The sequence below is a fragment of the Poecilia latipinna genome, unplaced genomic scaffold, assembly GCF_001443285.1.
Source record: "Poecilia latipinna isolate Pla-1442-1.1 unplaced genomic scaffold, P_latipinna-1.0 Scaffold643, whole genome shotgun sequence".
NCBI classification, from domain to species: Eukaryota; Metazoa; Chordata; class Actinopteri; order Cyprinodontiformes; family Poeciliidae; genus Poecilia; species Poecilia latipinna.
Window position 1 is genome coordinate 222,670 of NW_015113259.1, and position 25,704 is coordinate 248,373.

Sequence of the window (25,704 nt, forward strand, 5' to 3'; positions counted from 1 at the left end):
GTGCTGCCCGTGCTTCCCACACCCCGCACCGCCTCCATGCTTCCCTCGGCCCGTCTCGGCCCGGCCCCGCCCCTGCCTCCCGTCCTCGGGTCCTGGCCCCCAGCGTGAGGCTGGCGAGGCTGACCAGCTGTAGAGGATCAGCTGTATACTGAGTAATACCCCAAGGGTCGCCTTTCTAAAGAGGATGGAGGAGCAGCAGTGGTATAGCCAAGTTGTGATGACATAACCAGTCTTTCAGGAAGCAGCTGCAAGGATCAGAGAACCATACTCTATAAAATATTAGAATAATTGGAAAATGCAGTTTGTTGGAGTTTCTTCTCAATGTACTTTCAAACTTTTCTAAAGGAAAGTTGGATTCCTAGGGAAAGGTCAACCATCTTTGTTAGAGTTTTGTAAGTAGTTGCATATATATGTCTGAAGATGTTAGAAGAAGAGTTTAATTTCTTTCTTCAAAGAACTTTTCTGCTGATGGGGCTTATAAAAAAAGTTCAGCTAAACCTAATATCTTCTACAGAGACAGGCTGTGCTTCTACCTCCAATAGCTACGTCTTTCTTCCTCTTCCTCCCTCGCTTCATGCTGCCTGCAGCTGCGGCCAGTGTTGCTGCTGGAGCTCATATAATACAAGTTCTATACGAACAGAGAATTATTCATAGCTCAGATTAGCAGTGGACTCGGTATTCTTAAATTTAGTCTAACATTTTTGGATGCTCTTTCCATATTAACAGTTTATTTTGCATATAGTTTAAAAGATTTAAAAAATACTTGAGCACCTCTGGTATCCACAGATAATTAAAGTTGGTCTTTCAGTGGGTCTAATTAAATTATATTATTATTGAAGTGTTCTGTAGTTTCAGTTTTGAACCACTTCAAAACTGAAAAGACGGCGATCTATTTCAAATATTCATTACTTTTAATTTTGTTTGTCAGAAAATTTGATTTCATGAAACCAATTCAAGATGGTTTTAAATACAAAAAAGCCTAATTTGGTCTGCACAAACATGGGGAAGGTGTTGACATCGTCCAGCAGATGGTCATTGATATGCTTCACAAGCACAGTAAGTCATAAGAAGTCATTACTAAACTCCAGACATATTAACGGAAAGTTGGATGGAAGGAAAAAGTCTGGTGCTGTCATGATGGGGTTGGTTCAACACAGAAATCATAAATAACAGGTAACCTATAGAGGAATCTAGGCCGCCATCTTGTTTGACAAACATGTTTTATAGCTTCTATCTATTCGGACTTTGAATTCAGGTCAACTCTATCACCAAATACAACGGTCAGGCTAAGATTTTTTATTTCTTTATTCATGACAAGAATAAAGCCATAATGTTAGTAGAATACTCTTATAGTACGAGAATAAAATGACAGGACAATAAGGTCAAAGTAACACAGGAATAAAGTTTTAATATTGCCAGAATAAAGTCGTAATATTAGGAGAATGAAGTAGTAATTTTATAAGAACGCCAACACAAAAAAATAAGAAGAAAATCAAGATTCCAAACCTTTTTCTTATTAAAACTACTTTTTTTTCATTATTTTAAGATGTTCTTCTAGTAAAATTGCATCTTTTATCTGCTAATATTACAACTTTAATCCTGTATTATTTTGACTTTATTATCCACTTTATTCACATTTTATTCTAATAAATTAAGCAAAGTTCTTGTAACTCAGAGAAAGGATGATTAAAGTAAAAGCCAGTTTTTGAAAAAATGTTTCTGTTTATAATTTCTTTTTTAGAAAAGAAAGCATTAATTTGTATTTGGTTAAAGTCAGAAATTGTATCTGTTATGAAGAAAATCAGATTTTATTTTTAAGCCACGTCACAAATCCAGCTCAGACAAAGCGGGATGATAAACTTATGGTTAGACGCTCCCTCAAATATTTTTCAAACATGGTTGAACCTTTAGAAGGTGGGAATGACGTCCTCACATCAATCTGTCCAAGATGGAAAACAGTGAATTTCATAAAGTTTACTGTGTGATAAACCAAATACTGCCTCAGTTGTCACCGCTTCAGTCCGGTTGCGTTGCTGAACTTTCTTTCCCAGTACTCTCCGACTCCCACAGCCACCAGTGCTCGTCCTCCTGTGTACATGCTGGGTGTACTGGCAAGCGAAATACTAGATAATGTTCCCCTCCCCTCTTTTTGCTCTGTAGTGGATTGTGATTGGATAATGAAATGCAAACATTTGTTTCGCCTTTACTCCCACTTGACAATGCCTGACATTTTCTCCTACGCTGGCACAGCCCCGACAGTGTAAAGTGTGGGAAGTGAAGAGAGAAGCACGTCTCTGTGAGACTTTAATGCCAAGGATATGGGGGTGGTTAGGTAGATTTTTTTTATTTTTTTTATCAACTTAAAACCAGCAAGACTGTCTTCAGTGGTTGCTCTAGTTTTTGCTCTCCCACTATACCATCCCCACATAGAGAGATCATCAAAAGTTTCCCCCCTTCTGGCTGGTTGGATGTTTTATTTAGTGCAGCCTTGTGCTCTTAAACTGCAGACCACTCAGGGTTTGTGGGGGATTTCGTGTAAGAAAATATGCCCACAGTGCTGAGAGTCAAATCAGCATTCCTAACCCATGTGTGCATCCTTCCTCGTCCTTCACCTCTCTTTAGCTCTCCGTTGTTTTGCTGCTCAACAGTTGTTTGGCATCTAATACCAAACATTGACTCATTCTTTGATGTTGCATGCCGTCCTGATTCTAACAGCCAACAGGGAGACATTTCTGCAGCTTGTTAAACACGCTCTGTTTCTTTCTTTTTTCTTTTTTCCTTTTTCTTCCTTTAAAGCAATCTCACAACTTGACAGGGACGATGGCACTGAGCTCGTGAGATGCAGGAGAGCGTGTTCCGGCGGCGGCATCCTTTACGGAGCTGGCGCTCGCATGTTGGGAGACGTTATTAGGGAGCTCATTGCCTTTCTCCTCTGAGAGAATGGATGCGTGATTATGAAGTCATCAGCTTTGAACCAGCGTGGCTACAGAGGAGCGCCCCTCCGCGCGGGTCCTCGGGGTGCCATTGATTGGTGACCATGTGTTTGTGCCTGATAGACTGTGAAATGGTGTGTTGCTGCACGGCTGTGTCACACCTGCGTCCCACCGAAGTGATTGATTGGTTTGGTCATGTGGAATGTTCCCATCTGGTCCGCAGTAATGCATTTTTTTCCTCGTTTGTGAATAACAAGCACCGGCGGGAGAGCGGTTGGGATCAGAAAACGGCAAAGGCCAAGCGAAAACATTTTCCCCTGTCCACCTCCCCCGTTTTTTTCCCCCTCCTTCTTTTTACAGAGTTAGAAAAAATTCAAATAGACCGAGCCGTGGCACCTGATAATCCTGGGAGGGGATAAACACAATCAGAAAATCCACTTTTCCTCTCTCTCTCCGCCTCTCTCTCTCTCCTGTGTTGCGATGGATTTTAGGAGAAAATAAACAGTTTAGCTCCAGATACTGAAAACCATATTAACCAAAATGTTGGATGTATGTGATTTTGCTGATTGCGCCATCTTGTTTTGATTAGTAGCCTGATTTATAAAAGCGGTGACGTTTATTTCCCCATGAGCCTAATGTGTTATCCTCTTTCTTATTCCTGTGTTCTTCCCAGTTTGATTTCTCTTAATCCCAGTCCCTTGCCTTTAATTGATCTATTCATTTCACCTAATGGCTAATTACACATCAAGCTGCATGAGCAGATACATTCATCATCCTTGTACGTAATAATCAGTGACATTTCAACAAAGAAAAAAATAAATAAATATGCAAATAAGAACTCATTAACATTTGCTCTTGCTGCTTTGAATAATGTCACATGCTGAGAGGGCTGTACGCAGAAATTGATGTCGAGCTCAGGGCAGGAGAGCCATGTTTCCTTGGTGTTTTGTTGCTCTGTCGTGCTCCTCTATCCCACTGTTGTTCCTAATGCCGAGCTGCAAACATTCTTCCGACAGGCAGGGAGGAAGCTGATATGATACAGTGCCCCTCCGCCCCCTTATTTCCTCATCCGTGCCGCTGACCTAACCTCTAACCCAGCCAGCTTTTACTTACAGTGGAGGGGAAAAAATGAAAACCCGAGGGGAAGCATCAAACGGCTTTGACAGAATGGATGTACACAAACTCCGAAAAGGGAAACAAAAGGAGGCATGTTAAAAGGTGTGATGAAAAGGCGAATGAGTGAGTGTACGTCTGATGTGTTCCCGTGCCGTCTCTGGTTGCCAGAGGAATGTATTAGTAACCATGGAGCGTCTAATTTTACTTCCAACGCAGCCAGACGGGCCGAATCCTGAACTTTATACGGTGGAGATCTCCCTGCTCTTCATATTCCAGTCTTTTCCATGGATTCACAGCTCCTTGTGATTAAGTGCTAGAAAGTTTTCTCTTGTTTATGTTTTGCGTCCCGTAATGACCTAATTATAGGAATAATGTTTTGCAGTAATGTGCCATGAATCTCATCAGACTGGAACATAAGCCCCAGACATCAACACCAAACACATAGTTAATCAGCAAAATAGAGAAACAAGTGAGCTGGTGCATGGTGAAGTACATTTGGTTTCGACATTAACTGCATGCAGCCATTCAGTATCTCGTGTTTGTTTTCACGGTCTTGGCTTTCCTTGGAGCAAGGAAAATACACTCATTTCTTCTGGATGGAAAAATAGGCCCTTGGAATGCATCTGAGAGGCAGTGAAGCACGCTCATTAATTGGCTAAGTTTTGTGGCAATGGTTTTGAATTGATCCCGGCGGACGGTGAGGTCACCGCCGCTCACATTATCAAAATAAAGAGCTAAACGGAGCATCATGCTACGCTGCTCTGCTGCTCTTTGATCAGTAAGGATGTGATCTACGAGGAACCGGCCAGCTTGGCTTTTTATCCGGAAGGATTGTTAATTTAATGCTGATGGTCAACGTGGCTTTTCTGGACACAAGATTGTCCAATCTGAGCATCTATGCTCTGTTTTCTGTGAAATCAAATTAAAATCAGACCAAAAGCTTTTGATGATCACAAACGATATTAATGTGATGTGATAGAGCAGGGGTGTCGAACTCAGTTTGATTTTGGGCCAAATCAAAAAGTCTGAATGTTCTTAAAGGGACGGTTGTGCCAGAATGTATTGATAGAACCCATTAAATTGTTAAAATATCAATATATCTGTTGGTTTCAGTATTCAGTGTCTTAAATTTAAATAATATTGAACATCTATTCACACTGGTATTGTATCCAGGATTTTCTACCACAGATTTTGTGGTGCTAATTTAGAAATATTTGTAAGGATTTTTTTTTTTTTTTTTTTTTTTTACAAATGTTTCGCTAATGTATGATTTTAGATGTGACTTTTTATTAATTGCTGCATCAATCACAATCTATAGCTCAACATCAAGTAAGGCTGAGCCATCAGTCTCTTAAACTCAGTATTTTTGGTCAATTTTGAGATTTTTTTTAGTAAAATCAGAAAAAAAATGTGGGGACCTCTATACAATTTAGAGTCTGGTCGGCCACATAAAAAGCTTCGGCGGGCCAGATTTGGCCCCCAGGCCTTGAGTTTGACACATGTGTGATAGAGGGTTGACGAAGTGCAAAAATATAAACTCGACACTGAGTAAAATACGCAACAGTCAATGTTGTTTTTGATGCTGCAGAACCATTTTTTGATTGCGTACGACTCAAATATGATCAAAGAAATATTATTTCAAACAGCAGATAAACTGACAAATCCAGAAAATAAGATCTTTAGGCATTTATACTGTGTTATAAACACCAAAAAGAATATTATAAACACAACTCTCTTGTTTGTCATGTAGGATGGTAATTTATTTTTTCTTCGTTTCAGGTTTGCTCTCAACAGAGCAGTTTCCCACCCAGTTCTACACTTGCTGCATATTATATTTAGCTCATAATAAAGTGCTGTTTACATCACTACGACACGGTGGTGAACATGGACTCCCTTCTGCACTGAGATGCCTCGCAAGCAAGCTCACACCTTCACACCTTTGAGTGATATGCTAATTATCAGGCTCACAGAGCGTTTTCATCTGAACTCATGAAATCTTTTCCCCTCATGAGATTACGTTTTCATTTGAACACGGACATACTAAGCGATGGTAGGCCTCGTACAATTTATGTGATTGATTACGACTGCAGTAATTAAAGCGTTTTAATCATGGTAGTTTCCGTATTATCTGCCCATTCCTGATGTTTTAAGGACGACAGTGAATTTTACTTCCAGTCAGCTCCCGCTCGCAGTTTAATTAATAGTTGTGTGGCAGAGAAAGAAAAACACATGCTCAGTTCCTCGTAGGGCTGCACAGAACAAATAGGAGAGACGTAATAATAACAATATTAGTGTTGCTCTTGTTGTGATGCTGTGATCTCACACAGGCCCGTTCAGAGGAGGGAAAACAGAACAAGCCTGTAACACATGTGAACAGACACATTCTGCTTTTAGCTCCTCTTCCCTTACAACATAAACAACCCACTCTTAATGAGCTGATTCCAACCTGAACATTTAAATTGTTTAACATTTAGCTTCAAACATTTTGTTTTTGCCAAGTGCTGTTTATCATGGTGACCTATTTTGCTCACCGTGAGTTACAGCAGCTGAGCATCAGACAGGAGATTGTGTCACTGCAAGATATTTTATTCTGCTAATTTAGGCTCTCTGCTTTGGAAGTGACCAAGCCAGCAGTATGCGCCACTTGATATATCACTTTGTTCTACTTTACTCCTGCAGCATAAACATACATTCTCCTGAAATCTGTGTGCAGCTTTCTGTAAATCTTCGTAAGCAGGCGGATGAAACGGAATTTAAACATGAAATTATGAGAACTTGGCGTGAAAAGTGGAGAGAAACCTTACTGGGTTATTTTCTTCTTCAGTACTTATTTTCTTTGGTGATCTCTGTAAATGTTTTGGGGATCGGAGCGCTGATGAATCCATTTTTTTAGTGGTTGATTCATGAGAAATTTAGCATGAACAGACTCAGATTTGTGAGATTCAGCAGTCTGTCTGCCATGCCATTTTTCCCCACCCTGGTATTTATTACAAAGATCTGCACTAATCTAAAGCAGCTGTTAAAATAAATGATTTTATGTGATTTATTTCATTTGAGAAAACGGTTGAAAAGCTTTCTATTAATAACAGAATCAAAGTTAACTAAACAAAGGCTTTATGATTTTTATTTTTTAATTATTTAAGGTCATACAGTTGAACAGATGGTTGCCAGATTTAAAAGTTTTGTATTACTGCAGGTATTAAGTTCTTGAAAGATGTGATGTTAAAACACATGAGCTTACTTGATAAAGAACTGCTCACGCATAAAGATAGCCAAAAAAAAAAAGATTTTAAATCACTTCTTCTTTCTTATTTTGTTCTTGGTTGTGTATGCACATGTTTTCTCTGTCCTGCTTGTTTTCTTGTTTTTAAAAGCAGTTTGAAATGAGTAGAAATGTAAATGATATTGTGCTAGGATGGCGTTGTGGTGAAGACGGCGGTCACACCCAGCTGGCTCTAATCTGAGCTGAAAGGAAACCTGGCGCTGCTGTAGCGTTCACTCAGCTCCATCTGAAGTGATGAGCTCCACGCCGAAGCCAAGAGGATCAGATTAGATTATCTGAAAAGCTAAACTTCTTACCTGGGTTGACTGTTGAAATTAGCAATTTGTGGAAATTAGCAATGGATAAATTGAAAATGTTGATTTTTTTTTTTTTTTACTGAGAGCCTAACATTGAAATCTAAGAAGATCATTTATTTATTTCTTTTACTCTGCTGTGATGGAAGAGCAAAAGACTCATTTATGCTAATTACATTTAGATTTAAAATGATTTTCAGTCAAGCGGTAAGTTTGTTTCTGTTCGGAAATGAAACGGGGATTTTGCAAAAGATCGTAAAACAATGCATTTCTGTGAGGATCAGTTTTAAAAATGTATGTGTATTGATTTAAAGATACCAAATAATATGTGTCTCAATAATCAATCAAATCCATAATATCTTTTCTGAACAGCTTTTTGCATGCTGACAGGTGCTTTTGGTTTTTTTGGTTAGCTCAACTCTTTCATCAAAACTTCTCCTAATTCCCTGAACAGATTCTTACGCCTGTCTATAGCCAGTAAAATACTAACCACTCATAAAGTTGTTTTACACAACCCTTTTTCAGAATATTGAGTCATCTCTTTAATTTAGACTTAACTGTGTCAAACTAGTTTCCCAAATTTTATACAGCCAAGCTTGTTCTTCTTTAACGAGGCATTTTTTTTAAGTTGAGATCTGAACTGCTGCTTTAATGCATTAGCTTGTAGTCGGTGTCTGTGTTTTCACATCTGTCTGCTCGCTGGGCCTGAATTACAACAGCGTCCATCAATTATTCATATCAAAACCAGTGTGTGTGACAAAACACATGCTGGCCATGAATATTTAACTCTTGCACTTGAGCAGACCTCTTTTCTAAAGAATAAAAAATGATTCTTACTGGACCACTTTTACATATCAGACGGAAAGTAAAGAAATTGAAATTCTCGTCACAGGAGACGTTTCATCATCCTGCCATTATGGTGAACGTTGGTGGTAACCGACAACTTAATCCTATTTCCTTTCGCAAGAGCAATGGCTCAGAACAGTATCGCATTATTGTTGGAGGAGAAGCAGCTTTGCCAGTTAAACCATCTTCCCTGATTTCCTCAGCTTCCTGCGTCCCCGGAGACGGTGTGCACAGATGCAGAACAACTGTCTCCTTCAGGAGTGCTCAGATAAGCACAAGTGGATTCTCTTAGATGTACCTGTGTTCACCTGCGCTGGTGGAAACGCGGCTCAGATCAGTCACTGTGGAACAAAAGATCCAGGCTATGCATGTTTTTTAACGCACAAAAAAAAATAAAAATATTTACCGCGTCCCCAGAGAACACGGAGTTTAGTTCCAGGGTTTGTGTCTGTGCTTGTAATATTTGGAAGTCTGACAAAAAATAATGCATGATGGTGTTAAAGTTATTCATCATTCTCCCTGAGGAGCTCTCATTTGTTTATTTGTTTGTTCTTCTAGGGGAGTAAAACTGCTGAGTTTGGATGTTGTGATGTGTGTGTGATTCATGTATGTTCTGCGCTCAGATTTTTATTTCTCCCCTGACGGCTGCTTGCTAGCTCTCCGTTAAGCCGTGCAGACTGGATGTGACACTGATCGAAGGACTTTGACAATTGTTACTCTCTCAATTAATTCACTGAAAACATCCTTTGCATGCTGACAGCACCCTGAGCCATTGCACTTCTGCTGAAGGATGAGATTTTTTATTTTCTGCATGTATTAGATTATTTTTAGTATATTTATGCTATATATATATATATATATATATATATATATATATATATATATATATATATATATATATGTGAGGAGAAAAAGCTGAGTTCACTTTAATGTGATTTATACATTTGGCAGAAAACTTTCCTGTCAGACTGGGAGATTTGTCTCCAAAGTAAAGAACAGAAATGTGTCATTAAATCCAGATTGGCATTTTATATTTGTTTCCAGTTTTTATCAGCTAAAGATTTAATATGTAGGAATAATTGAACTATTTCAATAATTTAAACAGTGAGACTCGTATAGCTACTATTTAGATTGTAGAATGAAATATTTTACCTTAATTTACGTACACTTTTGTATTTTGTTTCTCAAAAAAGTAGAATGCCACACAAAGTTTGCAACAGAAATGTTACTTTAAAAATCAATTAATTAATTATTAGCATTAAATTGAGCTCAATAATTTCTATTCTGATGATTAATATTTTTGAAGGAGTTTTCATAATCCATTTTGTTTACGGTTTTGGTGGTAAGTGCTTCTTTTATTTCCATTTTATTTATTATTTTTGGTTGTCGTCTTTTATTTTTGGATGTTTTAAAAATTTTCCAGTTCCAATGCAGTGTTCTTTACAAAATTAAAGTTTATTGGTCTTTGACAGGGTGTGCGTACATTTTATGCTATTATCAATAAATCACTTGAACATGGTCTCAAAAAAACAAACAAACAATATTATAGTTTATTGGGATAATTACAGGGACAATTTATCCCCCAGTAAAATGTTGTTCTTGTGACAACAGCACAATCACAGGCTGTCCAGTAAAAGACATCAACAAAACAAGCCAGAAAAGAGTTTTTATCCAGGGAAAATGAGAGAAACGGTCACAAGCGACAGAGAAAACTGCGGCCTTGAGACGGTTGTTGATCAGAGCCCAGCTGAAGTTGTTCCACTTCGTAAGGCCTGGTCAGCGCTGCTGTGTACCAGGACATTTCAGAGCACTTCATGATCCCCTCTTCTGAAAAGTTTTACAGAGAACCAGCAGGACCCGGTACCTGCCCACACTGCCAGAAGCACTAAAGACCGAGCTTGACAACAATGCTGCCATTGTGCAAAACCCCATTCAGGTTTTATTTCCATCCTTTGTGTTGTTGCAGGTAAAACTGAGAGGGCTTCGTTTCTTGGCTATGGGAGGGATCCTGGAGCATCTGGTTGCCAGGTAGGTTTCATAGACAAAAACACAATACTACGATGAAAACTCTTTCAATCAAGTGATATCTTTTACTCTTAGCTGTTGTGGGTTGTCTGTGCAGAGAAAACAACTGAAAGTGGTAAATCTCAGAACAATAAAGTCTGTTGTAAACAAACTCAGTGATGAGTCAGATATTGTTGCAGCTCCTCCAATAGAAACTGAGCAGTTTGGTGAAAAGGAGTTGCTCTTCCATTACTGCTGCAAACTGGAAGTCATTACTTCTTCCTAATAAATAAAATTTAGTAGAAGAATTTAGCAAAGAAATTTCAGGTAAATAATTTGTAGCTTTTTTGTTAAACAGGTGACAGGCAATCTGTTCAGAAGCCCAAAAATGGTTTATTTTGAGAGTAAAATCAAATTAACTGAATCTGCAAACCCATTGTGATAACGATATTGGTTATAATCAAACCTAGTTTTCTGGACACCAACAGATAAATACTATTTGTAGACAAAAATGTGAAAAGAAGGTTGCTTGGATTGCTTTTACAACAAGATATTCGTCATAAGTGCAGCTTTAAATCAGCTATAAACTCCCTCAAGCTGCAGGTTATGTGTGATGTTTACAGTCTTGTTGTTAATCAAGTTGTTGAATATAATTGATAGTATGAACTAAAGAAGAATGAATTAACTCAAAGCATGAACAGGAAGGTAGTGATCTAAAATTTGCTAAAGGTTGTTTTGTTTTTGACAGAAACTAAAATGTTTGACCTTCATTTGAGTTTTTCCACCAAAGAAAGTTTTTGTTTTTATAACTTAAGATAACTTGTGTTTACCTAACAGCTCACAGCAACATGAGTTGTATTTAAACATTTGCTTGCTACAGTTGAAGTAATACATAATTTGTTTGTACTTCCTCTGTGAGTTTGTTTGGTCCAGATGGATGAACAGTAAACACCAATTTAATCAGGCTCTCTTCAACTTGTTTTTTCTTTTGTTTGATTTATTTTTTATTTATTTGGTTTGTGTTGTTTTCTCCTACCGTAATAAAACTCATATATCTGCTGAGTTTCTTGGCAGAGCTGGAAGAAGAGCGCGCTGTCCTAATCGGTCGTATATCACTTCACTAAAACTGTTTCTGTTTGGCTTTCTTCCACGTCGGGTTTTCTATGATACATCTAAGAATTTTTCTTTTACCACAGAGTCTCACACAAAATTCAGCTTTTGCATGTTTACGCTCTTCCTAGCGGTGAAAATTTGACTCCTGGTTCCTCCTCTTCTGTTGCCCGTCTCTCTGTGAGGTGAACAGTTTGCTGGTAATTGTATTAAATTTTAATTCACAGGAATTTGGAGAGAGATAATCCTCAGGATTTACATTTTATTCAGCTGAAAGTCCCGAATAGCAAATCTGGAGATTCCTCACTGTCCTTCAAACAAAGATTTTTGATGAAACCTTTTTTTTTTGTTTGTTTGTTTTATTCCTATTTTTTCACACCATGTTGTGTATGCAAACCTAACAATCTTGATCCTATTTTGTCAAGTTTCAACTACAAACTTTATTATATTTATTGGGATTTTATGGCGTAAAAATCATTTTTAGCTTAAATTTGTGATCTCCATTTTTTTTTAGCCCACCAGAGTAAATACTTTGTTGAATCACTTTTAAAATTACAACTGCAAGTTTTTGGGCGGTATGCAAAATGTTCCCCCATTGTTCTTTGCAAAATTTCTCAGGATGAACCAGATTGGAAGCCTGTTAGCATTAATGTCTCAGGTGTTGCCACAAAATAAAAATGGGATTTTCTCTGGACTTCATCTGAACCATTCTGATATGTTTATATGGTTTTATGTAAATCCTCCTGTTGGAATCTGAACCTCCGACTAAGCCACAAGTTTCTTCCTGGGCTGGCCTGCATTTATCTGCATTCATATTCCTGTAACTTGTGACCCCAAAGCATGATGCTGCCATTACCATGTTGATTTCTGAACTCTTCCTGAGTTAAAACATCAGTTTTGTTGTTTCTGAATGAACATGAACTTGTTTTCTTTGCATTATTTGAGGCCTGAAAGCCCTGCATCTTTTTCGTTATTTTGGCTATTTCTCATTTTCTGCAAATAAATACAAAATTTTTGCTTGGCATTTCGGAGACATGCTGTCAGTAGTTCATAGAATAAAAGAACAATGCTCATTTTACTCAATCATTTACCTATAAAGAGTAAAACTGGAGAAACTGATCACTTTAAGTGGTCTCTTAATTTTCTCCAGGGATGTATTATCCCAATAAAATTCAATGAAGCTTGTTGTAATATGACAACTTGTGAATTAGGTAAATATGAATGCCCTCGCAAGACACTTTGTATTTAAAAAGCGTTATTAAAATAAAACCCTTGTCTTTGAGGTGTGTGTGATCACCGTGTCGGTGCTTGGCCGACTCGGCATGCTGAGCCTGTTTTCTGCCAACTACTACACATCACTCTGAATAGTACTTATTCCCATGATCCTGACTCTCCACAGCAGATTAGTCTGATTAGACCAAGCCCTTAAATGGACGCTTAACCCAATTTGTTGAGGCTGTAGGGGGTCAAATATATTTGCGGCATCGTGACGTGTAGATGCTTTAAACGCTGCTGCTCCGTTATGGTTGAATTTGTTTTGGTCTTTTGTAATTCTATAAGTATCTATAATTATGCGTCACTTATGTTATTGTCGTTGTGTTTTCTTTACCTTTCAGGCGTCTCTCAGACCAGATGCAGCTCTGACTAGTCCCAGTTCTGTGACTACGTCGGGGAAATCCACCGCTCCGTTTTACTCCTTCAATGCAGCCAATCCCAGAAGACGTTCTCTGCAAGACGCTCCACCCATCGGTTAGTCGTAACGACTTCAAAGAAACCTCTGAAATGTCTCGTAGAAGAACATAAAGCAGATTTTAGAATAATATTTAAAGTTTCCGAGGCAGCGTAGGTTCTAATGTACACAATCTTGAAGTCTGGAGCTTTTAAAATGTTTCTTATTTATTCCACTGCTGATGTAGAGAAGTGTTTATCAACGCGCTGCGCTCAGGGATGCATGTACAGTAAATCTCAGTGCGCTGGTTTACAAGCAGGCAGCTGTGTAAAGCTGTAAAAAGCACTGCTACCTTTTATAGCTGCAGTGATTGATAAATTAGTGTTGAGGCTTATCAAACACACAGAGGAAAATCTTTAGAAAATTACAAAGTAAAGCTAAAAATAGGCCCTTTAGAAAGCTATGTAAATAAAGTGTTTCAGGATATTTAATATGGCCAATAAATGTCTATTTGCTAATTTCCAGAATAAGGAGAGAGAAAGATTAGTTTCAAAATGTTTAAAAACTTAATTTTCTGAACGTTATGTGCATGTTGTTGGCTTAGTTTAAGCTCTACCCACATTTTTCTGTCGGTCAGAGATCAGAACATGTAGATAAATCAATCCTCTCTGCTCCACGTTACTGTTGTATGTAATGTAAAGAAAGTGTCTTGTTTGTTCTTGTTAAGTCATAATGCATCCGTAGTTTCCTCCTCAAAACAAGTTTTGTTTTTGAGTTGTTTTTTACTTTTTTCTTTTGCTTTTAAATGAATCCGTGCGCTTTCATCTTTTCACAGATCCACTACAAACAAAAAAGGTTCGCAAGGTCCCTCCTGGCCTGCCTTCATCTGTGAGTGGAAGATCATCTACCTCTCATATAAATAGATCTCACAGTGAGCCTACCTGAGCAAACACACACACTTCTTTTACTGCTCTCCCTTTCCACGCATGTACACAAAGAGCCGACTTGACATCCGCTCCGCACTTCAGGAAATTTTGTTTGTTCGCTTTGTTTGACGGTGACACCTCAGGGATGTTTGTTGTTAGCATTCTTGTTGTTTAATCTTAACATGCAAAGGTCTCTGTTGGAAACACCCTTTTCTGTACTTATTTAGCTTTTTTTGTCCAGGCTTACATGCATCATTGTGTGCGCGTGTGTGTGTGTGTGAGTGTGGACCTCGGGGTGATTGATTTTCAGTGCTGACCTGTCACAGGCTAGCTTCCTCACAGCCTCTCCTGGGAGAAGGAGAGGCTGTCAGCGCGGATCCCCAGCTCTGCTCTTTTGATGTTTAATTAGTCATTACGTGGCTGAACAGGAGGACAGACAGAGATTAATAGCACAGAATATCTGAAATTTCTATTGGTAATGATCCCGGCGGAGCAGAAACCATTAGGATGCAGAGAAGTGTGGAGCTCAGCTTGTATTCGCTTAGACAGGGGGTGTTGGAGTTCATTAATATGCATAAATCAGTAAGTTAGATGTTCATTGTTAAAACCCCGGTGGTTTGGTGAAGAATTTTATTAAACGTTTTCTTAAATTTTCAGGAACTTACAGGGGAGAATGAGATTTTTTCCCCATATTTAATAAGAAGCAAGTGCTTCTCCAAAATCCTCTTTTTTCATTTCCTTAAACAATGGCAGGCTTTCTTTTCCTTTTTGTTTTTTTTTTTTTTTTTTTTTTGGGAGATGAGGGAGTCTGAGATTGGATTTGCCTTTCAGGCCTCTGATAATCGTCACTTCTTCTACCGCTGTCTGAAATTAAATATGGAACAGGGCACCGAGCATAAAGGGGTGGCTTGTGTTTTGTTTCTGGATTTGTGTTTGAAAAGAAGTTTGTCGGAGCATGAGGGAGCGTCCCGGTCCCCGGCAGAGGCAGGAACGTGAGCTGCCTCCTTCTTAACTAAGTGATATATTTGAGGCCTTGTCAGGCGGAGGGAGGGAGGTAAAGAATGGCTGCCTCACGGGTTACATCTCTTTGTTGTGTAAATGGGCGCCGGGCTTTTATTTGTCAGTACTTAACACATGGGCGCAGGTGCGGTTCTGTGACTCATAAGAGTACAATCAAGCAGCACAATGCTGGACGGGGAGAAACAGTGACAGAGCATGGGATAAAATACAGCTCCTTCTTGTCACTCCGCACCGCTCAGAAGATAAAGCTCGGAGCTTGGAGGAATAATCCCAGTTAGTCTTTGATCCCATTTGAAAGAATAAAGATTGCACTGTTGAATAACTCACTATAGATGCCTTATAGGCTGCCGACAGAGAAGGCAAAGCTTCAATCTGTTTTCTGTAGATGGCAGAAGTGGGAAGCATCTAAGCCGGAGGTTTTCTGGTTGCGTTTTTGCTGTTGCGTCACTGGAAGCAAAAGTGAGGCGTTTGAGTGCAAGCTGTATGCGGAGGGTTGGTTTATCAGCCGTAATCTGTGCTTGTACTGCCAGCAGCGATACGCGGAGCGGCGAAGGTGATGTTGAAGAAGTGTGGAGGGGAAGGCAGCACCTGGAGCCTGATCTGCTGTGCCAGAGGCAGCTGTGTGAGGAGCCTGCAGCAAACCTGTAAAGCATGAATGCAGCTGCACATGCCGCTGAAAGCTTCTGCTGGTGTAAGCAAACTCAAGGGCCCCAGCAGAGACCTGAATAGCTGGGGTGATTTAAAAAAAAAAAAAAAAAACAGATCAACACAGTGCTTCCTATCATTATGTCTGCTGCTGGGAATTTTCTTATTTATTTATTTAATCCTCAAATCCCCCCACAACCCTTCTTTTTTTTTATCCGGCTTGTATTCTTGCTCCCCAAGTCTAAAAATAATTATCGGAGTTTAAATCAGATGAGCGTTTGCAAGTTGCAAGCTGTTTGCGCGTCTGCTCGTGTGTCTGTGTGTCTGTGTGTGTGTACACTCCATGATGAAGCTGAATCAAAATATTTACAGGAGCACATCCTCTGTGCATTTAGTTTTTGACACTGCAGCTCACCAGGATGTGAAGACTATCTAGACAGGCCAGCTGGTGATTGCAAACAGTTAAATGTTTATGGGTTTTTTTCATCATATATACAGACAGTCTCCTCTTCAAGCTGCACACAGACTTTCCTCTGTGGTCTAATGTTGCTTGAAAACTTTGGATGTAGCGGCGGCTTTAATTCCGAGATCAATTTGTTTGTGAAAAAGCTACACAAAGCACAAATCCTTTCGGTTTTATTACACTAGATTACTCAGCTATAATTGGCTCCCTGAAATTGTTGGGCTGCATAAACTGAGCACCAGGAGCGAGGGACAGCGTGCTGTCATCGGACAGATGAGAGGCTGCGCTGAAGGATGCTGACGGGCAGCTGCGTGGGCACCTGTCTTGACAGGAGTGAGGGAGGAGGAGGAGGAGAGAGAGCGTTTTGTAGCTCGTGGGGGAAACTTGCATCTTGTAGGATATTTATGGGAATCTGCAAGGGCACGATCTGTATGTGTGTGTTCGTCTGCGTGTCAGCTTGTTTGTGTAAACAGTGTATTTTTTTTTTTCCTCCCCTTGTCAGAGGCGTAGCGTTTTGATGTGACACTTCCTCCCTGGCTTTGGTGACGCTCTAGCTCCGGGATAAGAAAAAGAAAGTGGTGGGTTGAGATTCCTCTGCCCTCGGGGAGTTTTGCAAGCGAGAACCCTCAGTGTGGATGACAAAAAAGATTGACATTTGCTTTTGACAGATCACTCATACACCCTTGTTTCTCAGAGATTTGTACTGTGTGAGCTGTAAGAAAGGAAGTGTGCTCAAGGCTCTGAATCTTAAGACCTAGAAATGTTCCTCGCAGTGCTGTCTTCTGCATGACATTCAGACAGTTTTGCCCATCTTTCCATCAGTTTGTCTTTAACAGCTGAAAAACAAGAGATAACAACAACACACGGCAGAAGAAACCTGATTTATCTATTTTTGAAAGAAAGGGAGGATGTTTTATTATTTCTGGTTTGAAGTACAGCAGGGTGGGACTGTAAAAGAACAGCTTGGTGTTAAATTAGATGCAATTTAACTGTAAAGCCACACACATGGCCTGCATTAAAACAACTTGTCTGTTTTCAGAAACACTGACTTCACTGAGAAACTGAAAAACAATGAGCATCTTTAATGTATTTCATGATAAAAAACAAGTTCAGGATATTAAATGAAACATTAGCAGAATAATAATACTAATACAAGCAATATTAATAAAAGATTTAAGATAAAATCAGGTATCTGCTCACTTTATTTTCCAGAATGATTTAAGTTTTTCAGAAAAGTTAGATCAATTAATCAAGTTAAACCTTTGATTTATTTTGCAACATTTTGAGCTGCCACTAAGGGCTTTATTATTAAGGCTTATATTATTAATCATTTTTTTGATTAATTGGTTAATCTAAACAATTAATTGTCTCCAGAAAAATGTTTATTTCACTTGCATTTGTTTTTACAATAATAATACAATACAATAATAATTGTACTGCATTCCACAGCATACATCAAGTTATACTTAACAATAAAATTTAATATAAATGTTTTATTGTATTTATCCAGTTGACGAGACTCAACTGGATAAAATCAGTTCAGTTACGATTGAGATGCTAGAAAAAAAAATCAGTTCCTGTTGTACTCTCATAAAAACTACAATTTGTATTTATCGCCTGTAGGTAATATTTTTGAGTGTGCATGGTTTAAATTAGATTTCTTCAGATATTAACATAATTAAATGTGATTTCAACAGGAAGAAGGTAAATTAGTTTTGTTTGCAGATCGACACAAAGTTAAAATTGAAATTGAAACATGCATCTAAACTTTAAATACTTAAACAAATCAATCACAGAGTCACATTTTTCTTATTTGTTTTGGAGAACTGTTTAAGTTCTTTGAGGAAATGAGGTGTAGAGGTGCATCTTGAATTTTGGGAGTCTGATCTTGACGTTTAAATATATTACTTTCAACAATTTTATTAAGTTTAATTCAAGTATTTGTTGATATGTCCTTTTATTGCAGATTTATAGGCACTGTCTGTGGCTCTTTGACGACATTCCTTGAATTTTATTCATATTTGCAGAATTATTATAATGTTATGATCCTTAGGATTTTTATAGCCTTTATAACATTACGCTACATAGCTGCTAAATCTGAACAATCTGCTGAGAAAACACAGCAGACTGAGCTGGTTTTTATGAGTCAAGACTCACAACACAACGTAAAAGCAAAAGACGTCCGCTCTCATTCTCAGATTTTACATCTGGCCCTATTGGCTACTAAGATATTCTTATTTGAGGACTTTAGCGTTGCAGTTAGATCAGGGGTGGCCAAGTCCAGTCCTCGAGAGCCACCATCCTGCAAGTTTCAGATGCATCCCTGCTTCAACACACCTGAATCAAATGACTGGCTCGTTATCAGGCCTCTGTAGAGCTGATCCCGGTCTGTTGGAGTAAGGATACTTCTAAAACTTGCAGGATGGTGGCTCTCGAGGACTGGACTTGGCCACCCCTGAGTTAGATTATGTAGCGTTCATTAATATAGGAACAAGCTTAACCAAGCAGCGCTCTGCAAGTTAAAGTCAAGAATTCAAAATAATTTCATGCATGAATGCCAATCTTCTCATCTTCTTCTGCCATCTGCCTTAGTAACTTGGAAATGTTTCTCTAAAAAACGTTTTGGATGAGTTGCTTAAAGTGATCTGCAGAACTGAAAAACACTGCAACTTCTTCAACCCTGCCACCAGTTAGAGGTCAAACTTGTGGTAACATGATTAAAAACTTTCATCATCTCTAAGAAACTAATGGGCTGATGCATGAATCATAAAAGAAGTGCAGCACAAAACCCCCCACAAAGCCTGACACTGAGGTTGAACTTTGTGCTTCTTTCAACTTTGTTCAACTAGAAAACATTATGAATCAGGAGCTGATGTGTAAGATCTTACTGCACCCTCTGATCACTGTTTGTGCATCGAGTCGTGCAGACAGGTAGTTAGTTTACCTCCTAGATATTACATTTTGCTGCAGGAGATGAAAAGTTTCCTACCTACATCTGGCAGGGGGCAGTATTTGAATCTGTGACCCGACCCCAGTTAGTACTCTCCCTGGAGATGCCCTCATCAGATGGCTGATTAGATAGACACACTTGGTTTGACGTGGTGATGCTAAACAGTCGCAGTCACCTCTGGGACCTCTGGGCCTCGCGTTTATCTTTGTTTGGGTTGTTGAAATTTACCACATGCATTAGAGGCTTGAGATAATAGAGCAGGCGAACAAGCCAGAGACCGGGCCTCTTTCATCTACGAGGAGAGCAAGGAGTTAAAAGGACAGAGAGTGAAAATAATGCACACACATTAAAGTCATTACGCGCATTCACCGCTGTTGTAAATTATTCATGTTGGCCTTGCGTGAGTCTGCAGCATTAATTCAAACCCTGATTTCAGATCGCTGGCAGAAACAGGAACGCAGCCTGTCAACAATCACCAAGGTAGAGTGTTTGTTATTTAGAGACTGTCTGAGCCTTGCTGCTGCAGCGCAGTAAATACATGGCGATGCAGCAGGAAGCTCAGAGTCTCTGGTTGTGTCAAAAAGGTCCATAATTCACAGATACTGAGAAATAAATCGGCGTGTTATTAGAAATACTTATACCATTCAGTGCTGTCTTTTTGTTCCTTCCTTCCTACAGTTGAGTTCAAACACTGGCATCCATTCTGTGTGTGTATGGTGGTTTTATACTGGTCAGATTGGGTGGGGCCAGTCCCAGCAGCAATGGGGTGAGGGGATGGGAACAACCCAGGACAAGTGGCTGGTTTATCACAGAGCTGCTCACAAAAAGTTAGAGGCTGTTTTGCTTTTCTTCATGGAGTTTGTCCTACAGACTAGCTTCCATTAACCAGGTTGGATTTAATGAAGCAGGTTGTAAAGTGTCAGTTTCCTGACACTTGACTGACTAAACATGGTGCATTCACCCTGCTTAGTCTGCTTTAACTGAAATCTAGTCTGTTTCCACAAGTAAGTAAAGTTTATTTATAAAGCGCTTTCCACAGGCATAAAATCACAAAGCGTTGCACAAAAGAAAAATCAAGAGATAAAAGCCTGGGAAAATAAAAATGTTTTTAGTTGCTTTTTAAAAACCTCCACAGACTCAGCAAAACGGAGCTGCAAAGGCAAACTGTTCTACCGAGTGAAAGTTCTGGTCCCCTTTACTTTTTAACTGTGTACGTGGAGCAACCAAGAGATTTAAAAACTGAGAACGAAGGCCAAGAGCAGCAGAATATTTGGTTAAAAGCTGACGGAGATGATCAGGAGCCCGACATTTAAAGCTCTGTACGTCACCACGAGTATTTTAGAAAGTCCGGTTTGTTCGGGGAGGTGTGAATGTGCAATCAAACTCTGATGCGGAGCAAAAATGTGAACCTAAAAATCTGTGTTCGGTTGAAGTGTGGTTCAAATCCTGAGTGGACTGGAGGCCGCTCCAAAAACAGGAAGTGGACTAAAGCACTAGTAAACGCTAGCAGGAGAAATGACTCGTGGTCTTTTGGACGCCTCTCCATTTTGGTCTACATTTGTTGAATAAGGGAGTTGTGCTCATGTCTTCTTCAGAGGTTTTCATGTCGTTTACTTCAGTGGTTCTTAGTGCAGCGCCACCACAGGCGAGGAGGGGAACAGGTTGCTCAAAGCGTTTGGTTCGCTTGACAGTGCAGTGTGAAAGCGAATCACAAGAGCTCAAAATGTAGCAAATGTTGCAATTTTGGTCCCCAATCGAACCGAGTCCACCGCATTGTCAGGCATTTGTGTTCATTCTGGACATTAGAAGCAGTAGAGAAAGAGAACCAAGTATCAGTCTGCTGTGTAAATGTTTGAGCTGCAGCTGCACTTAAACATCTCAGCTTTTTGAACCATCATCATGATGTTTTAGGATAGTAATAAAATGCCTTTGAGCCCCTTAGTTTTTACAATTCATACCTCACACCGTTAAAAGCTCATCTGTTGTTAGTTTACCGTCTGACACTGCCTGTCAATTACTCAGGACAACACTGTAAAAATGTCAGTAAAAATTTACTTCAAAGTATTTCTACATGTGCGGTAAGTACAGTATGCAGCAGCGTCTAGGCTGCCAAGTCTTCGGATTCGTAGATACCATGAATGAGCTTGTGGTCATGCTGTCTCCATCTGCGCCGGAGACGTGAAAGCCGTGTTTCTGCTCGATAGAAAGCTGTAATTGATTCAGCACAAAAGAAAGGAGAGCTTGTTTACCCAGATAAAATCATGCTCATTTCCAAACGGTGATGTTGGGCAGTTTTTAGGTGTTTGTTTGAATCAGTTTGACATTTCTCTCCTCAGCCTTGTCATATCTGTCTCCCCTGCGATGCAGAAGCTTCCCTGCTCCTGCCAGAACAAAACAATCTCCCCCTTATCATCTGAAATCAGATTAGTCTAATCTTTCAGACTTACAACGTCTCTTTCTCCCCGCTGATGCGTATCTTCTCCCTGTCTTTTACATGGTCAGCTCCCATATTCCTCTGAATTACAGTTTTAGACATTTTCCAAAATGCTGAAAAAAGATAATGTGGCTTTAACAAGATCTTTGTCAGGAAATGTAATCTTGTTTTTGTTTTTGTTTTACAAGTTGTGTTTTAGAGGTTTTAATAGTTTTATTAAGTAGTAGTCAAAATTAATTAGGTAGTCAATGAATTTCATCTGAAAGTATTTTAAAGATCTTAACAGAATCCCACCTGAACTTATTTATATTAATATGGCTGCAGTTTTAGATGTTTGTGTACATTTACAGCAGAAAAGCCCTGATTATTGAATCATGCCATACTTTTCTAGTTATAATTGTGTTAAACAGCAAGATGCACAGTTTAAAGAGAGCAAACATTATGGAAAACCAATATAAAACTCTTGATTCTAGTGTATAAAACAGTTTTGGGTACAAAGAAGCAGCTGTAGCATCACATGATCACAAAAATGTTTTTTTGAATCTCCACTTTGGAGATTTTTTTTTATTATTATTATTTTATTTCTGTAATTCTTTGTTTTTTTTGTTTTTTTTTAGTTTTGCTCACCAAAAATGGCTTGAAAATGTGGATAAGATATTACACCATTAAGCTTTAAGATTATTTTTATTTGTTTATTTAATTTATTTACAGTTTAAAATTAACATGCCGCATGTTGACATAATTGACTTGAATGAAAATGAATAGTTTGAAGAAAAACATCTTATACAGTATAAACTTTCTCTCAAAAGCAACTGCACCATAAACAACTAAACATCAATCAGCCATCCAGATAAATACATCTTTAAGTGCAAAACAGACAATGTGTGTAAAAATAACAAAAACGGAAGGTAATGTGCCAAAATAATCAAAAATTTCGCAAAAATAAATAAATGGTGAATCATAAATAAATCCATTTGCATCTTTATATATTTTTTCTGTAGTGAAATGACAGTTGATTTCATTATTAAAATCAAACTCTAAAAATGTGGTTAATTAGTTAATGACAGAAATTATATTTTCATATAAGTCTAAAAAAGATTTTTTCCCGTAATAAACATTTACTCAGAAACCTATAAGCATGTGAATACTTTTTTCATACAACGGTGTAGTTTTTTTTAATATATATTGATATAGATCTGTTTTTCCTAAACCTGTTAGAACTTGGTATAAATATAATATTAGTCAAATTGTTCCTCATTTGGTTGAACAGGTTGAAAATTAGAAATCTCCCTTCATGCATCTCCTCTTTCCTGTTTTTCCACCAAAAGTCTGAAATGTGTTAAAGCCATTCAGAATATTGCAGTCAGGGGGTTTGGAGGGTCTGAATCCTTAACGTCCCCCTGCTCTCTGAGTCGACCTTCCCTAATTAGAACCAGATCTTCTTACCAGAAACAATCTTCCTGCCCGATGACATCACCGCTAAATCCATTCATGAGATCGAAGTGAGCTCAGATTGTGGATTTGCCTTGAACCCTCCAAACAAATCTCCTGAAAAGCACCTTGTAGTGTTTGACGTGAACAGGTGCAGAGAGTTGCGTCTCTCTTAAACACTTCCCACTGAAACAAAGCTTTGGATTGTGTGGTATGCTTGTTATAGCTGAATTAAATTGAGGTTGTTTTGTCCTAAATCATCTGGTCGTGTTGTGCGATCTTATTTCCTTCGTTAGTGCCTTTCCATTCCTGCTTCCCCCACCCCCCTCGTGCAGCTCTGCGCTCTGTGTCTGGACTTGCTTTGGACCCCTTCAAACGTTTCCCTTGTTAGCAATTTTTCCTTGAAGGATCAACTTGAAACGGAGCCAAATATAAAACGGCAACAACATGTAGAGCCAGTGTTTTGGATGAGTTTAAAAGAGATTCTGAGAAGAAAGGGGGATAAATAATAACAGTGCTAAAAGGAAAAGCATAATAAGGGCCTAGTTTTGTCAGGGAAGTGGAGGCTTTCATCTTTCTATGACTGTAATGTTCTCAATGAGTCTACAGGCCTGGGTTCAGTCCAGCAGGCTTCAAGTGGCGCACATGAAAGGCTCCAGGCAGACTGCGCTCTCACTGGAATATGGTATCCATCCTCTCTTTTCTTCTGCTCCCCTCCACCTTATAAAGGTAATGGGGAGCTGTGTGACAGTAAACCATGGTAAAATGGCTGTCAGTGTTTCGTTCCCCCACCCCTCACCGCTCTCCCCCGTCTGAGGCCCCCAGCGTTTAGGAAACGGAGCATTATTTTCCTGTTTGACGTCACAAGCCAAACCCCTCTGCAGCTGTTGCATGCTTTAAAACTTTCTTTGCAGCCACTTCAGCAAAAGGTTCCTGTCAAATAACACCGCAGCGCTCATATTGAACACACCAAACTGAAAAGACTCGACTTTCCCTCTGTTTTTCCCTCCGTTTCCAAGGGTTTTGGACGGTTTTTCCCTTCCCTACATGTGTAGGTTTCACTTTCTCCCTCTAATAACTCCTAATTGGGAACTGATCCATGTGTGGGAGCAGGTAAAAATCGGTTTCCAGGTTGTTGTCTCCTTACAAATAATTTGCTCCGCTGCCTGCAGACTCATTTCATCATCACAAAAACAAAAAGATTAGACACTCGGGATTAAAACGTTGGGATGAGAACGGGCTCTCTGTGCTTATTTAAGCATTCATTTGATCGCCACACATATTAATGAAATCCTGCTTAGAAAGCCATTATTTTAGTTCCAGTTTGTCGGGGGTTACCCTGCAGAAAAGCTGGATTTTTTTTTCTCTCTGCATTTTTTTATGCCTGGAATTAAACGTTTTCTTTCTTTCCCTCTCTAAATCCGCTCACACGTTTGTTTTCCGTCCCACCCACTTCCCTTTATCTTCTCTCGACCCACCTCCCCTTCGCTTCCCTTCCCCCCATCCTCTCTTCCTCTTGGCCTCAGCATTTAGAGGCTTAAGCGAGGGATGTACCACGCGAGCCACTCCCTTCTTGCAGCCTCCCCCCCCCTTTCCCACAGCGTGCAGTGGTACGATCCTGCTTTGCATAAGTTTCCTCTGAGTGGGTCTTGTGTGGAGGCCAGTACTGAAAGAATTATTAGTCCCTTTTGAACGGTTTGGATGTATGTGTAGAGAGAAAGCTAGTGCGCTGCTGCAATAACACCGTTATCACCTAAATAGTTGAAGCTATAATGTATTGCGCCTACCCAGTCCCTGGAATGGGCAGTAACTCTTTAATGTATTACTACAACGGGAAATCGGTGAGTAGTCTCTTTGGGAATGTGTGTGTGTGTGTGTGTGTGTGAGAGAGGGACACAGAGACGAACTGTGAGAAGAAGTGTGTGTTTCCTCCTCAGCTTCGGTCTGCCTGCGTTTCTAAGCTCGCCTAAGTTTTGTGTTTTAGTCGTTTCAGGTGAAAACACAGGATTCAGCGTGTTGAAATGCACGGCTACTCCTGCTGATTTTCCATGACATCAGTTCTACTGTTTCTGTGTAATTACCATCCAGTGGGTTCGAGTGTGTAAAAAGTGCTTTAAACTTTATGTTGGTCCAATTCGACTTTACAGCTCAGGACAAGTTTCTCATGCACAGAACCAAGCATTTCTTGCAAGTCTTGAATTTATTTTTACTGGCTGGTTCCTTCAGCTCTAAGACCTGGTTGAAATAATAACAAGTGGGAGTCTGGGAATGATTAAGGCAAAGAGGCTGCCTGTTGAGGTTAGACTTTCCTGTTTGCAGATTGAGCTCCAAGCACCAGTGTTGCTGTTATTCCATCTGTTTTTAATCACTTTGGCATTCTGGACACCACAGGGAGCCTAATGTGATTTCTGAACTTCTCTGTAATCACCTCTTTGATTTTTGTTGCTCTGAAAATGCTCTGTGTTGTGAGTGCTTCTTTTTGTGTATACATGCGTGATGAAGGTGCTTGACAGTGTTTTAGTGCCGTTTGCGCCTGTCTTTTTTCTTCTGCTGTTTTCACGGCGAAGCCACTGAAGTAATT

At 39.3% G+C, this 25,704-nt stretch overlaps 1 protein-coding gene across 10 annotated transcripts in view; it reads left to right on the plus strand.

The window, feature by feature from the left end:
- Nucleotides 1–25,704, plus strand: part of tcf12 (transcription factor 12) — a 96,388-nt gene that overhangs the window by 39,206 nt on the left and 31,478 nt on the right. For 8 of the 10 annotated variants that reach the window (XM_015043658.1, XM_015043659.1, XM_015043657.1 and 5 more), the window contains exons 6-8: nucleotides 10,438–10,499; nucleotides 13,202–13,334; nucleotides 14,090–14,142. In XM_015043658.1, the coding sequence (XP_014899144.1) occupies nucleotides 10,438–10,499; nucleotides 13,202–13,334; nucleotides 14,090–14,142 (248 nt within the window). Of the gene's footprint in view, nucleotides 1–10,437; nucleotides 10,500–13,201; nucleotides 13,335–14,089; nucleotides 14,143–24,732; nucleotides 24,965–25,704 lie in introns of those variants that run through there. The other 2 variants (XM_015043666.1, XM_015043667.1) reach the window with 2 other exon arrangements.